This window comes from Toxotes jaculatrix, chromosome 20, assembly GCF_017976425.1.
Source record: "Toxotes jaculatrix isolate fToxJac2 chromosome 20, fToxJac2.pri, whole genome shotgun sequence".
Taxonomy (NCBI): domain Eukaryota; kingdom Metazoa; phylum Chordata; class Actinopteri; family Toxotidae; genus Toxotes; species Toxotes jaculatrix.
In genome coordinates, this window is record NC_054413.1 from 14,590,796 (window position 1) to 14,607,015 (window position 16,220).

At 39.4% G+C, this 16,220-nt stretch overlaps 2 protein-coding genes across 5 annotated transcripts in view; one reads left to right on the forward strand and one right to left on the reverse strand.

Moving 5' to 3' along the window:
* Positions 1-2,891, forward strand: part of arhgef4 (Rho guanine nucleotide exchange factor (GEF) 4) — a 137,411-nt gene extending 134,520 nt beyond the window's left edge. For 3 of the 4 annotated variants that reach the window (XM_041065517.1, XM_041065518.1, XM_041065519.1), the window contains exon 15: positions 1,374-2,891. In XM_041065517.1, coding sequence (XP_040921451.1) covers positions 1,374-1,531 — 158 coding nt within the window. In that variant the 3' untranslated portion in view covers positions 1,532-2,891. The remainder of the gene's footprint in view (positions 1-1,373) is intronic. The other variant, XM_041065520.1, reaches the window with a different exon arrangement.
* Positions 2,892-8,923: 6,032 nt separating this feature from the next.
* LOC121200314 (CBY1-interacting BAR domain-containing protein 2-like) lies at positions 8,924-14,445 on the reverse strand. The gene is made up of 9 exons (XM_041065534.1): positions 14,411-14,445; positions 14,000-14,237; positions 13,841-13,909; positions 10,820-10,921; positions 10,470-10,475; positions 10,252-10,356; positions 10,014-10,127; positions 9,264-9,470; positions 8,924-9,109 (listed from the first exon to the last, which is right to left on the reverse strand). The coding sequence occupies exons 1-9, from the start codon at positions 14,428-14,430 to the stop codon at positions 8,924-8,926; spliced, it is 1,047 nt and encodes a 348-aa protein (XP_040921468.1). The 5' UTR covers positions 14,431-14,445.
* Between the last annotated feature and the right edge of the window lie 1,775 nt (positions 14,446-16,220).

Here is a 16,220-nt window from a genome sequence, read left to right on the forward strand (position 1 = left end):
AGGTCAAAGGAAGATATCATCCCCTATCCTGTTATGATTTGTGATATGAAACATTTGCAGGAAATATTTTATAGAGAGTAGTTTAACTTTGTTTGAAATAACAGGAAGTAGAGACAGTTAGCAATTAGTGAATGTAAACAAGATTTGTATTCAATAGAGAAAAACCAAAAGTGAATTGATGAAGTCTTGTAGTTTTTCTCATTGGCTACACTGATTGCTTAAGGTAAATTTACAGGATGCATAAAATCTGCATTTGCATGTTTTTATTTGTCTGCCGTTGTTGTTGCAGTTGTGTACAATTTCTTGCAATTTCTCTATCATCTGAAAAAAAAAATGCAGGATCAATACAGGACCAAACAGAAAAAGGCTTACATTATCACAGTGTGCTCCTGAAGTGAAAACAAAATTTCAATTCAATCTGATTATCCGACAAAAGCATTTCAACAGCTCATGTGAAGTAATCCACCCCTTTTCTGGTGGGTTGCAGGAAGTGTTGAGTTACACAGACACTATCTTAATAGCAAACCAATAAAAAGCAGCAAAGTAGAAGTAAATTGAATTAATTATGAAACATTACCTTTTTTTTAAACTTTTTTTTTAAAAATCAGTTTTTATTGTTTTGTACACCTTATTGTAAGAAGTCTCCCTGTTCCTGGATGAGTTTGTATTTTCATTTACTGTGGATGATTTTGATGTGAATGAAAACTGAATTCCTCAATGTTTACCTGCTCTTTTTTTATAAATTACTCAGATTGTTAGTGAGTAATATTATACTGTACTCACTACCAATGCAAACTCACTGCTCTCATTTATTATTACCAGTTGCTTCTACTTTGATAGTCTTTGGAGGAGTTAGGCTACTGCCAATGAAACTCAACACTTCCTGCACAGTTATTTCGTATTTGAAGCAGTCTATTAGCCCAAAGGAAATAACCATTCCTATCCTAGTAGGTGTTTAATTTGAAACATCTTTTGGGAGTATTGAGTTTTATTCACAGGATAGCAGCAAACAAAGTAAAAGCAAAGTAGTTGTTCTTCCATACATCTGTTCATACATCCCATTCTCTTGAAGAGAAGGCCTTGAGGGAATTTCTTCAAATTTAGCACAAACATTCACTTGGATTAAAGGATCTGATTTTGGTGGTCAAAGGTGAAAGTCACAGAGCAGAACAAGAACAGGGCTTGACGAAGTCAAGTCAAATACAGTTTAGTTATATATCCCTGTATCATCATTTCAGGCCTCTGAGACATTTCATTGATACAGACCTAGAATACATAATGAATGTATGCTTCCCGTCAGCTTTTCTCAGTTGTGATATCGCATAAGAATGTTATAAGAAATTATATTTTCTGTTTTTCTCCTTCTTCCTCAGCTGTGACCAGACCCTATTACGACTTCCTCCTGCGACAGAAACACCCCTCTCTCCCCACTGCTTTGCCCCAGCAGCAGGTTTTCATGCTGGCTGAACCCAAGCGCAAAACCTCCACTTTCTGGCACAACATTGGCAGACTGACACCCTTCAAGAAGTAAAAAAACAAAAAAAAAACATCATAAATGATAACATCATAAATAATAAGAAATGCTGTGGAGAGAAGTAACAGAGGAAGAGAACGAGAAGAGCTCTCTGCTGGTGCCTGAATAGACCCTTTTTAATTCTTCCTCTCTTTCCTTTCCTACTTGTAACATTGTCCTAATTGATATACCGATTTATTGTATAGATGAGGATGATTATGATGAGGGGGAGATTATTTTTTGAAAGCACTTTATAGGTTGGTTAACAATCAAACTTGAGAATGGAGACACTGAGTCAAACAGGGAGAGTGGACTCTTGCTTAACTTACTACTACTATACCTTCAATCAAACGCCGATTGGTACTAATACTACTACTGTACTGCTGCGAGTGAGCGTGGGACTCCTGACTGTGCTGCCTCTGTGAAGACGTTGCCTGTCGACAAAACCATGTCGTTCATTTCCACTGTTCTCTTATTTTATGATTTGACAGATGCCAACTTTTCACAGTGCCAGATGATTTGTTTTTGTATTTGTTCTATGTCTGCTTCTGAAAAAAAGGGAAAATTGAGTAGGGGGATAAAGTTTCTTGTTCTGCTCTCTGTGCAAATATATCATTTCAGGATCATTTCAGCTGGGTTTTTAAGTGTTTTGTGATCTCCATCTGCCAGGACTTGTTTCTGTATTTCTCTGGTGCATTTGTGGTATTGTGCAAACACTTGATAAAAAAAACAAAAACATAAATGCAGCCCAAAGAAGATTCAACTCATCAGAGAAAATTAGCTTTTTATTCAAACAAACAGCAGCAACCTACACACTCCAGCAACACACATTCCTTGAGTCTGATCCTCGACTCTTCCTTATACCTACCGTGTCAATGAAAGTAAACAACCTGTTCTTTTTCTTTCTTTTTTGATTTTTTTTAAAGTGCCATTTTAGGTGTGCCATGGATGACTTACAATGACATGCATGGATGTGATGAAAAACTACTGTGAAGATTTTTTTTTTAATTCTCTGAAGAACCCAGCTATATTTAACCAGATTCAGGAACTGAGGTTTCATTGTGCTACTTGGCTGACAGCGTCACACACAGAGATGTTCTTTTATCTACCTGTATTTCTGATATCCAGTATTCCTGCTCTGTGTATCTGGTCTCCGGTATAATCTCATTTTCAGATCAATGCAGCCCAGTGATATTGCTCTGTAAGTGCATTCAGTGAAATGTACTCCGTTCACCTTTATGTTCAAATGTTTTAGCTTCTGACGATATGGAATATTAAACATTCCTAAGCTTATGAGTGTGGCCCTCAATTGGGGTGTTTTTTTCCATTATTATTTATTTGTTTAATTAAATAATAATATGTTTTTCATTGTTCAGCAGGCCAGTGGGCACATTGAGTTCAAAGCTGCAAACTCATTTTATATCTCTGTAACTTAAATACCCTAGTAATTTGAAGACAATACCTTGGGCTCTGGAAATTGTGGAGGGTATTTTTCATTCTTGTGTGAAATTTCTATAATTAACATAAGGAATCTGCAGCTTTAATTTTTTTTTTTGTTTGTTTGTTTGTTTGTTTTGGTGGCCCACAGATTTCAAGCACTTGCTGTCTCTGCTTAGCCAAGTATCTCTTTCTCCTGCTCACTGATATACTTAAAGATTGACAGCAGCGCACATCAGATGCATCATGCTAACAGTTGTAGTACTCAAGGTACAGCAGACAAGTTAATCTTCTGTAGCTCAGCTGAACAGCAGCATTTTAAGTAACAGCGACCAAAAACAGTTTACATCACAATAATTTGCCATACCATTGTTTTTGCAAGTTTTAGCTCCTCAACTACCTTTACTATTACCATTTTTGTTAACATTTTTCAAAATCATGCAGTACAAGTTTAGATTCTTGAATACATTTTTCCTTTCCAGGTAGACATATTTTCCATTCTTTTCTTTGTACTCCTTTCATGTTTAAATTGTCTCAGCCTTCCAATTCCATCACTAGACACAACGCTGATGATGACAATGACAATGGTCTTATTTTTATGTCTGACAACATAATTTTTTTTCTTTCCACTATTTCTGCATATATCAAAAGGCTGGGGAAACATAATAGTTATGGTTGAGAATAGGACAGTCGTTGATTTCAGGTCTGGGGCCAATTTTCCAGCGTGAAAATCAGATGTGCTACACACTCATTCTCCACCTTAACCTTCACACCTGCAGAACTGGATGTGTACATAAATGCTAGGAATACTGGGGATTGTGTCCAAATGACCAAACAACCAGGGCAGGGTATCAAACTTCAATAGTAATTGGGTACTAACTTAAACATTTCCATAGCACAGAGTCTCAAAAATTGTCAAATACTTAAGACTGGCATTAATTGCATGTTGACATATTGTTTGATCTGATATTTTCTGATCTAAATTAAATTTTTGATAATTTTACACTTTATTTAATTTTACAAAAGTTCTTGCACAACTGCTTTTTGTCAAGACATGCTGGTGGATATGACAGGTTTGGCTTAATGTGTTTAAAACTCTTAAACCAAGGTCAGCTTAGTAGTGCTTTACACTTGCTTTCAACCACACAGTTTTACAGTCTTCCTCAACAGATAGAGTTTATTTGTAGTGGAGTGATATGATATGACCATGACAGAAGTCTGTAAGATATTGTTGAACTCTTGAAAAAGCAGGTAAATGGACCGTGATTTAAAATTGCTTTGTCAAACTACTGTTCTGAAGCTCAAGAATGAACGTCAGTGCTCCACAGTAATACAGTTTTGACAAAATTACTGCAGACTTCATGTTGACTCTCTGACTCTGAAAAGATTCAAGATTTTGCTAATGTATTTGCATAACAGAAATGGAGAAAACCAATCCGTCTGCAGCATGAGAGTATGAAATGCAGCAGTGTTTATTTTAAAACGTGTCACATCTTCCTCAGTGTATTTTTATTAATCTTTGGCACAAGTTGAATAAGGAAGCTCTCCTCCCTCACTTTCTGCTTTTTTTCCTCTATGGGTTAATGTTGGCTGTATTCCCCTGACCTATTTCTCTCCATCATTTTCACTTCCCTTGCTGTTAAACCTCTGCATTCACAATCCCAACATCACCATATTTGACCAGTGATTTTTCTGTCTGCGGTCTCGAGTCAATCGCTGGATGCTCTTCTTTAAAGATCATTGCAATTCTGCTGGTCTGTCTTTCAGATCTGCTGAAAGACAGACCTGCTGTCCCATCAACAGCCTGCTGAGTCTATTCCACCATCACTGGCATCTAGACTTCTGCAGATCCTGTCCTGTCTCTTCATATGGGCTTACACTTAATGAAGATGCTTCAAACTGGTGGAGTCTAATCACCAAAGCACTCTCTGTTGCTTACCCCAAGAAATTGTGTTATTCACTTCTGTTTGATCTCTCCTTAATCTTTCAAACTGAAACCAATTCACAGTAATCGCTACTACAACACTTTACAGAGCTGTGGATCATTCAAACTGATAAAGCCAAAGATAACAGTCACAAACTAACACAAACTAAACACAATGTTAAAGTTCCCCACTGCAGTTTTATGCCAGCTTATATATTTTATTGATTAGTGGTACAGGAAATAGATTATAAAGGGAGTGTTGCATCCAAGTAGTATTTTATAGTTTATTTAATTTTTTTTAGCACTGAGATGTTCATTTGTATTAAAAGCTGATAGCCTAGTAGCCTATTATCAGCCGAAGCAATACAGGGGTTTACTTTGGTTTTTTCATTTGGCAGACACTTTTGTTCAAAGCTGCTCACCATAAGTGCATTCAAATCATGGAGGAACAAGAGTTAGTATCTTCCAAAACTCCCTTTAAACACATGGCTAAAAGCGTTTCCTATGCTAAAGTACAAGTCCCTAGAGATTTTTTTTTTTAATGAGACATAAGTAAGAGTTGGATTTTAGCCTGCAGCTAGTGCAAAGAACAGAGAAGAGGAGTGGCTTAGGAAGGTTGAGTACCAGAAGGAGGAAAACAATGTTTCTGTTGACAATTCATTATCCAGAGTCACTTCAAGGTTCCTTACCTCTGAAGCTGTCACCACCATGGTGTTGTCAGTGGTGATGGAAGGGTCTCTGTGAGTGGACCCTGTCTCCTGGAGTAACCAAAGCTCAGTCTTGTTTCGAATGAGCTTTAGGTGGTGCCAGGACATCCATTCTGAGATGTTAGCCATGTAAGCAGCAATGCGCACCTCCAGGTGAGTGTCTGATAGGGGGAATGAGAAGGTAAGCTGGATGTCTGCATAGCAGTGGAGGGAGAAGCCATGCAAGTGAATGACAGCAGCAAGCAGAGCAATAAGAAGCGAGGGTCCAGGATGGAGCCTTCTGGAACTGCGTCCTACCAGATGACATGGAAAGGACTGATGTCTGATGTCCCTCTCCTTTCAATGTCAGTCCTTTCCAGGTCACCTTGTAGTACTGATCCAACAGGTAAGATGTGAACAAACAATGCAGAATGTAAAACATCCAGTCCTTTAGAGGTGGAAAGGAGGATCTGGTGGTCATTATGAGGACAAAGGAGAGGGAATTCATTCTAGCAGCATGAGAACCACATAGTAACACGGGTCTGTGTTCAATTAGAATAGTGGGTCAATGAACATCAGCTGACCTTCTGACATCTGGAGAGAGTGTGGGTGCACATGACAGAAACTGAAACTTAACTGGTTTTTCAGTGAATCTGGTTTATCACTGAAGTATACAGCTACGTTTAAACAGACTGTTGTCTCTGCTTACAGTCTCATATAAATGGGTCAAACGTGTTGAATAGGCTCACATGATATGCATCTCTCTTGCATGAAGGGGGTATAAGTCACCTCAAACATATCTTTGACATTTTAATTCAATTCAGGATCCAGTGTAGTGACTGACACAGTCGGGAATGCTGTGGAAGTCTTTGTCTCTGTGTTGTACTTTTTTGTGTTCCTCACCAGTTGTCAGAAAGATTAAAGAGTGTGACTCTGAATTTCCTATCATTTTGTGTATTTGTCAACAACTCTCAGTCATTTTTTTTAATCCTTTCAAAAGATAAACTAGCATATCAAAAGATATGCTAGTTTACTTCACAGGCATACCAGAAGATTAATATCAGTAAAGTGTTCAAGAGATACATGTCAGCAGGTAAAGCGGAAACTTTGATCTGTTGATGACACCACAGGAAAAGTCAGGACAGCACTGAAATCATTAAAAAGTCATCCCCTGGGGATCATAGTCATCCATACCCAAGTGCATGGCAAACTGACACTTGATAAATCAGACAACCTTACTACTGTAAGCCTTGGCTGCTGGCAGGGCAAAAAGTCATAAACAGAAACTTGCAAGGTGTCGGTTTTGTACAGAATACCCTTTTCATTAATTACAAAGTAGTACTTGTGAAAAGGTTTATGAAATCACAAGCACAAATCCTATTCTGTTCTTTGATTGTGCTACTTCCTTTTTGTCCCTCAACTATTCACACAGTCCAATAACAAGGGAAGTGGACTAGAACTGTTATAGGAGGATTCCTCCAAGGATGTTTTTCCATTCATCACAATACTGATCATATAAGTTACTTCAGATTAAGACCAAAAATAGGTAGAAGTGTAATTTTCACATCTGAATGATTGAAACAATAACAGTAAATTTTCAGATAAAAAATGGAGCAAAAATAGCTTTTCTTTTGTACTGTCAGTCAAAAGAGGCAACTTTGATTTAAGCCTACTGTAAAGACAAGAGAAAAAAAAATTCTTTACAGACTAAATCCCCACAGACTACTGATTGAAAGCCTTGCATCCACACTTTACAATCCACCTCTTTTGAGACTCCTACACCTTCCAGCCTCTTTCAGCTTTAGCAGAATAACAGGAGAATGACAGGAGAATGGGTTGTGTGTAGTGACAAAGAAATTTCTTTGCTCACACTGTGCATATTGGAGCAGACTGGAGATCTTCAAACACACCTGAGAAGTAGGCCAGTGGGATGAGGCTTGACAGCTCTTTGATATGAGTTGGATGATTTCATTTGCACACTGGGATATTGGTGAGAAGTGTACCATTCGCTTATTAGCTCATGATGATGAGCCAATAATGGACCATGAACTCACCAAACAATATTCAACCTGTCTTGTATATCTCACAAGTAAATCATTATAATACCAATTTATCATGTTTCTTTTTGTACTGTATCAATCAACCTGAAAACATGGATGTACAGATAGCAGATTATGAACAGAAACCTGCTTAAAAGGTTATATAATACTACAGTTTCCTGATTATAGTCAGAATAACAGTGTAGTGGGGTTACTCACAATGTTTTAAAGCTTATCCAGATTTCTGCACATGGGGAATAAAATCAAAATTTCCAAAGTAGGTGGGACATTCCAAAACAGTGGCAAATTTGCAAGACTTTGGAATAAAAAAGGAAAGCCACTCAATCATAATTCTGATGCAAACTCTTTATTTTGAGCTCTAGAAATCCACTTTTTGGCACATTGTGCCTTACTCATGATAAAGGCCTCCAGTTTTTTCAAGTGACATAATTACATACATGTTGGACCATTCTGCACTTCATCACCTATGTCCAGTACCAGCGCAGGAAGTAGTGTGTCCTTTATGAAGTCAGAAATGAGATGTGGAGGTCAGGGTGTCAGATGAACATATTGCACATTACTTTCATGCAGCAGACTGAAGTTTGTGTCTGTGACTCTCTGACAATTGTAACCAAGATTGTTCCCTAACCTGAACCATTCTTAGCCAAGAGAGGCCCCCAACATTATGGCCACATGTCCAAGAATCATCAAATATGAAACAGAGAAGCACACAATAAATATCACAGAGTAGAAAGACATCTGAATGCTTATAAATGAAGCAATAATTCTACAAAACAATATGCATCTAAAGTGCATCTATATTACACATACTCAAAAATGGCTATAAATGACAACTTTAGGGCCTGTTTCTGTGCTAATTATGACTGACCTGAGAACAGTGAAACATTTAAACTTGTCATTCAGATGATTGCTGGCTTTCAATGTTGATTTCTGGAACTTCAATGAAAAAAGTACTCCTGTAAAAACAAGCTTTTCTTCAAATGTCAGTGCTCTATTATTTTTTATTTCATTAACTTTGAAAGAAGAATTTGAAAGAAACTAGAGTAATTACTATGTACCTCAACAAAAGAGATTTCAGTTATTACATTATTACATTATTTATATTGTAAAGGCTGCACCTTTGTGACAGCAACAATGAAAATAAATGCTGATGGAAAGACACAGAAAGCTGTACAGTCATCAGCATACCTATTTCAGTGTGGAAGAAACTACATAACCACACAATGTTTTCAACTACACAGGTGCAGCACTGTGTACAAATAGTCATGTATGTGTATATGTGTATGTTTCCTTGCACAGGCTATTACTTTTTCCATCTGTGCATCTGAGCATATTGAGCAGCATACGACTGTCTGCTGATGCGCTGACCCTCCTCTATCTCTGATTCATACATCTCCTGTTCTTCCTCTTCTTCTTCATCTTCATCCTCTACTTCCTCCTCCGGTTCCTCCTCCTCCATGCCTCTCTGGCGTTGTAAGGTGCCGCGAGACTGCAAATAAAAATAACGTAAGAATTGTCAGGTACAATTATTGATGGCCGACAGGACACTAGATCAGCATTTGACCAGTCCAGACCAATTGTCTGCCTTATCTTAACAACCACTCTCACTCTGCCACTATGGTAACTAAGATATTAGAACTCACCTTACTGGCTTTTTGTGGGAACTGGCTGTGTTGCTGTCTGTTGTTTTGGCCTATGGTAGGAGCCAGCATTGGCCTGAGGCTTTGGCCTTTGGGGGTGGCCACAAGAGGACTTGGATAGTGGCTCATGAGGGGAGAAGAGTGACTGCTCAGAGGGTTATCCAGATGCCCAGCCAGAGCATCAGACATCTTGAGCCGTCCACTAAATAGCTGTGGAGACAGGAAGTCAGTACAATGCTTATTCCGCAAACAGAGGGAGAGTTTCAAGATTTTATTCCTTTAACAATGTCCTTTTTATCAGTCATTATCATCTCAAGATAAAGCTTGAAACTCCAAATATGTCTGTCCTTTTTGGGAGTGTATCTACTCGGTACTGTATGTTGTAAATAACAGTTGATCTCCCGGAGATAAATCATTATGGAACTATTTGCTGACGAATGACAGTGTACATCACAGATAGCAAAAATTTTTAATTCAACATTGAGTAAGGATAAGACAAGTTGCCATATGGCACAGTATATGTTAAAAAATCAATCAATCAATCAATAACTTTATTTGTCCCCTGGGGGGGCAATTCAAGGCACGTGAACAGTTACACACAACACAAAAATAGCATGGAATAAATAGATGGCAAGGAATAAATAATAAACAATAGAAAAACCTACTTTGAATCAACATTGTTACAGTAGTCACAATTTATGTTGAGTTCCACTGATTTACCATTGTTTTTGGATCATGAAATACATCAAATACCTCCAGATCCTTTTGAATATTCATCTCTTCCAGGTTGTGATATGTGTGCGTATAGACCTCCAGTGCTTTAGCATGGAAGAGCATCTCCACTGTGATGAAATCTGTGAAAATCCTCTGCCAAAAAAATAAACAAACAAACAAACAAAAAAAAAACACAAAGGAGTGGTTGTTGTCAGTGCAACATTGACGCTTTACCTGCTGGAGAATGTCTGTGTATAAGTGTGTGTGCAAGACTGACTTTGATATCCTCTAGTTTCTGTCTCTGGAAGTCTGTGATGGTCTCCTCCAGCTGTCTGATGCTGCGCTGGGCGTTGTTGGAAGCTTTCTGAGCATTTACTTCTGCCTGTCAATTAACAGGAACTGTAACAATGCTTTACCTCACCATCTGTATGAGGGGCTTGAAGGCTTGGTATTGTGATGATATTCATGAATTGATCATAAAATCATTTACATTACCTGAGACTGACAATTCTTGTCAAGAAAATATTCTCAAATGTATTTCTACATAAGCTGTTAACAAACGTGACTCCTACATGTGAAAGTAATTTATATTATTATCATTTAAATATTAATATTACATCAAGTAATGTGTTGCCATATTTTCATTATACCTATGAGGTAAAGTAAAATTAAACTTGTCAAAAAGTAACAAAAAGTGTTTTTAGACTGAACAGGGTTTGGCAAAACAGCATTAGTTTGTACTGAATGACCCCTTAATGGTTCCCTGAGGTTTAATAAGTCAATAAATCAAATTTCTCATGAATATGTGGTGATGAAAAGAGTAAATGTCTGTTTGTGAAGGATACAATGCTCTGTCGATCTGCTGGGTTCCTCAGTCTGATTTTCTCCAGTTTCTGCATCTCCTTCAGTTCTCTGTTCAGGTCAGTGTTGAACGTTTTCAGATCTGCCTGAATGGTAGATACAATGTCAGCTTTGTTCAGAACACACATAACACACAAAAAAGGCCAGTTAGAAGTTCCTGTGCTCAGAAGACAAAGGCACTACATGTTGTTTTATTACATGCCAAAAAAGACATGTTTACTTATACCTCCCCTCTTGATTTGAAATTTGGTATTCATGATCTCCAGATGGCCTTGCATGACTCTGTGACTTTTCCTTAGCACCACCAGCTGGTTTTCATGTATCTAGTTAAATACCTCAACATCTGCTTGATGCATTGAGACAAAATTTGGTACACCCATTAACTTTTGTAATCGTCTGATTTTTCCTCTACTACCATCATCAGATCAAATTTTACGTTTACTACCACATTAAATATAATAAAATAAAGTTTTTAATAACACACTCTAAAACTAGGTTTGTATTGTTATCACTGGAATGTATCATGCAGAAAAAACTGAATTCATGCAAAAAATGTCTCACTAACACCGATTGTGATGAAGTGCTTTGAACGGCTCGTCAAACCACACATCACAGCCAGCCTCCCTGCATTCATTCGACCCCCTCCAGTTTGCATACCGACCCAACCATTCCACAGAGGACGCAATATCCACCACCCTGCACTCAGTCATCACTCATTTGGACCACAAAAACACCTACGCCAGAATCCTGTACATCGATTTCAGCTCAGCATTTAACACCATCATCCCACAGACACTAGTGGAGAAACTCCTCCTACTCGGCCTGAACACCGCCACATGTCTCTGGATCCAGGACTTCCTGACCGAGAGACCACAGTCTGTTCGGGTTGAGAAAAACATCTCCAAACCCATAACGCTGAGCACTGGTTCTCCCCAAGGGTGTGTACTCAGTCCACTACTGTTTACACTGCTGACACACGACTGTGCAGCCAGAAATGAGGGGAACCTGATCACAAAGTTTGCAGATGACACCACAGTGGTGGGGCTCATCAGGGCAAACGACGAATCAATGTACAGGGAAAAAGTAGATCACCTGGTGGACTGGTGCAGACTGAATAACCTGGTGCTGAACGTGGATAAGACCAAGGAAATGATCATTGACTTCCGGCGGACTCAGCCTGAGCACGCTCCCCTCAGCATCAGGGGCCACCCCGTGGAGAGAGTAGAGAACATCAGATTCCTAGGAGTGCAGATCTCACAGGACCTGTGCTGGAAGAAGAACACCTCAGCGATAACAAAGCGGGCCCAGCAGAGGCTGCACTTCCTGAGGAGGCTGAAAAAAGCCTCTCTCCCCACCTGCATCCTCAGGACCTTTTACAGAGGCATGGTGGAGAACGTCCTGACATGCTGCATGTCCACTTGGTACTCCAGCTGCAGTATGGCGGACAGGAAAGCCTTACAGAGAATAGTCAGGGGGGCAGAGAAGATTATTGGAGTTTCTCTTCCCTCTGTTCAAGATCTCTTCCAGAGCCGCTGCAGGAGCAGGGCCCTGTGCATAGTTAAGGACTCCTCACACCCCCTCCACAGATTTTTTGAACTGCTACCTTTGGGCAAAAGATACCAGAGCATAAAAGGCAGAACCTCCAGACTCATCAACAGCTTCCTACCACAAGCTGTTAGATTACTGAACAGCTGAATCACCACCAAAGACAGCTTAAATGGGTGTTTTACCTGGCACTGGTCACTCTTATGCACAGCACTGGCACTTTATTGACAGTTCCTGCTATGGACATCACAATTTTTGCACAATGGGCGTCTTGCAATATGTTCGGGGGGGGGGGGGGGGGGGGGGGGGGGGGTTTGAGTGTGTTTATTTTCTTTACTTCTCTTAGTACTTATTTAGTATTTATTATTACTATTTTATTATTATTACTGTTTTATTATTATTACTATTTTATTTCTCTATGTTGACCTTCACTCTCCTGATCCCAGGAAACGCTGTCTCATTTTGTCTGCGCTGCAGTTGTATGTACGGCAAAGTGACTATAAAGCCTGATTTGATTTGATTTTGATTTGATTAAACTTTGAGACTAGATATTTCCAAATTAGATCTATCCATCCATCCATTTTCTATACTGCTTAATCTGTCAGGGTTGTGGGGAGCTGGAGCCTATCCCAGCTGACAATGGGCAAGAGGCGGGGTACAACCTGGACTGGTCGCCAGTCAATCGCAGGGCTGACACACAAAGACAGACAACCACACATGAGTAGCCAGTTAACCTAATGTGCATATTTTTGGGATTGTGGGAGGAAGCTGCAGTACCCGGAGAAAACCCACACAGACACAAGGAGAACATGCAAACTCCGCACAGAGGAGCCCACCCTCTTGCTGTGAGGCGTGGTAACCACTGCACCACCGTGCCACCCCTCCAAATTAGATATTTTAGACAAATATTTTGTCCAGAGATAATGTTAAGAGGATACCTTCACTCAAAGACTAAAACTTGAAATGTGAGATGCGTTTGTCTTGAAATGTCAGAGGTTAAATTAAGCGTACTGGAAGGTCGGTAACAGATATGTCTCTTTTATCTAGCTAAACATAACCCCAAATAAGATAAAAATGCCTTTCATAGTCAATATTAGACAATCCTACCCATACTGAAAACAAGTCAGCCTAGATTTTAAATGTAAAAATCTCACTCGTTTTTTTTTTTTTTTCTTCTTCAGTGCAAACAAAATACTAATTATAAGAACCTTTAGTCTATTTCTAAGAGGTTGGAGAGTGTGTGACAGTGTGACTGACTGTGTGGTTTACATTCTGTTGAAGTATTTCAGTGAAACTTTCCTATCAGAATGACTCCAAAAGTGTTTTTCAAAAAACAGTTGTTGGAAAAGTGAAAGTCATCTTAGGACCAGAGTTCTTATATTTATGCCAATATGTAAATCAATTATGAACTTCTTGCAGATATACTGGTACTGTTATTGCACAGCTTTATCCAAACTCACCCGTTTGTTTTTGACTATGTCTCCATAGGCTTTTAGAGGAGCAACAACTCTTGTCTCCAGTCTCTCTATCTGCAACAAGCAAGTGTTCATTATGACAGCAACCACGTGTTAAAGAGTTTGGTGCAGAACTGATGCATGGATAGCTACAGTGTCCCTGACCTGAGCCTGCCTGTAGTCCTGAACCATGGCTAGATCTTCTGCCAGGTTTTTCAGGCCGATCTGGAGCTCCGGATCTTCTGTGCTGGAGAAGTCAAAGAGTTGAGCCACCAACAGGTCTGCCTTGTCTCTGAGCTTGGCCGTTTTCCTGGTATAGGAACCAAGCAGGTAGCAGATCTCACCCAGGTGCTTCTCAGTATGTTTCACTGTCTTCTCCATGCTCTTCATCTGGGCATCCCTGCTAGAACAAATCAACAAAATGGCAGCAGAATATGTTGAATTGGTATTTGCTTTATAGCATGCTAAGGAAAAAAAAGGTAGCTTGTTGCCAGCTGTTACTGTCCTCCAAGTGAAAGTGAAACAGCCTCGATGTTCTCTTTGGAAAATTTTAAACATAAAAGTACTGAGTCCTACCTGGAAAAGAGACTGTTCATGTTTGTTCTGTTGACCTTTCTGATGCTTCTCTGCGCTGTTGTTTGCCTCAACTGGTTCTCACCAGCGCCAGGTAACGGAAGACTGTTGCCATGGAAACAACAACAACAGACGGCGTCTAATAGCTGCGGTGGTGGTGTGGCAAGGTGCTGTTCTTTGCCGCATGATGGCAGCAGAGCATTGTTGTGGCTGTCTGCTGAACTCCAGAACTACTGAGGAATATTTCTCTCTCTCTGTAAAGTATGGAGTGCTGCATGTTACAAAGACAGTTTATGTTTTGACAATGTCAGTTCATTCAAGGTATACTGAACACAAGAAACACATGGTTTTGTAACCTTTATGACCAGTGGCGGTTTTTGGCACTGGCGAACCGGGCAGCCGCCCGGGGCGGCATCACATGGGGGTGAAAAAAGAAATATCTGCGCTGCTGAGCGGTTTTCTATTATCTATCATATTACTGTGTGGGCATTTGGCAAACTGGCGCCCCCAGCAGCTGCAGGCGCCCCTGCTTGCTGAGAAGGTGCCATGCTCAGAAGCTGTGTGAGGAGGGGAAAGAGGAGGGGGGCGCGGGGGACAGTTCACCTCAAGCAGAGAGGAGCTTTTCAAAGCTAAAGTTGATCAAGTCGTACCTGAGGTCAACCATGTCTCAGGAAGGGCTCACTGGACTTGCTGTCATCAGTATCAATCACTCAATAGGGGAGCAGGTTTCGTATGATGACATTATTGATGATTTTGCATCAAGGAAGGCCAGAAAGGTTAGGTTTTAGTTTTATGTTTTTGTTTGCTGCTCATAGTGTAATAGTTTTATAATTAAATTTCCTTTAGTGTGTTTTCATTTGTGTGATGAAGGGTTTGTGCTATTCAGAATATTTATTCTATATTTTATTTGTATATTATCCTTTTATTTTTTTATTATTCTAAAATAATAAAATTATATTTTTATTTTATATTGTTATTCTCTGCTGTTGTTATATGTGATTGTGTATATTTTTGCCACTTTTATGTGTATAGAGTATATTTATGTAATTTCTGATAACTTTAATTTCTAAATTGTATTGGCAATGTTGGAGTTGGAGATTGTTATAATATAAATGTTGTTAAAACATGGCTGTTAGTGTGAAATGTCTTTTCTTTTTTTTTTGGGGGGGGGGGGGCGCTCGGAGGGGGTCTCGCTCAGGGAGTAATTCAATGTAGAACCACCACTGTTGATGACTTTCTGCAACATATTTTTTTAAACTAACCCTGGGGACCCCAAAGCACATCTTACCTTCAGTTTCAGTTAAAGTTGTTTCCTTGGTGACATTAAGAACAGCATTTTTTTTTTCAAATGTTTTTTTTTACCAAATTACAGGTGAAATAGAAGTGTATTGTTGGTAGTAAATAAGAACAAAATGTAAACTGTTATTTTGAGGATAAATTATTTAATTCACAGCAAGAGGGTTCCAGGTTCGAACCCCGGCCTGGGCTCTTCTGTGTGGAGTTTGCTTCCTCCCACAATCCCAAAAACATGCATGGGATAGGTTAGGTCAGCTGGGATAGGCTCCAGCTCCCCCGCGACCCTGACAGTTTAAGCGGTAGAAAATGAATGAATGAATGAATGTTTTATTTAAGCACATTTCTGTCGTGCTAACATGTTTACCGTCCTGTACTCACTCTCATCACCACCTGTATTTCAGGTGGTGATGAGAGTGAGTACAGGACGGTTGTAGACAACTTTATCACATGGAGCAAGAGAAACCACCTGCAGCTCAATGTGATGAAGACAAAAGAACTGGTGGTGAACTTGAGGAGG

Bases quoted from the DNA above. Each gene is read 5' to 3' on its own strand.
- LOC121200314 (XM_041065534.1), bottom strand. From the start codon at position 14,430: ATGAACAGTCTCTTTTCCAG. The intron at 10,128-10,251 runs GTCAGTCTTGCA...TTTTTTTGGCAG, and splicing joins AGAAACTAGAGGATATCAAA to AGGATTTTCACAGATTTCAT. The intron at 9,110-9,263 runs GTGAGTTCTAAT...TTTTATTTGCAG, and splicing joins TCCCACAAAAAGCCAGTAAG to TCTCGCGGCACCTTACAACG.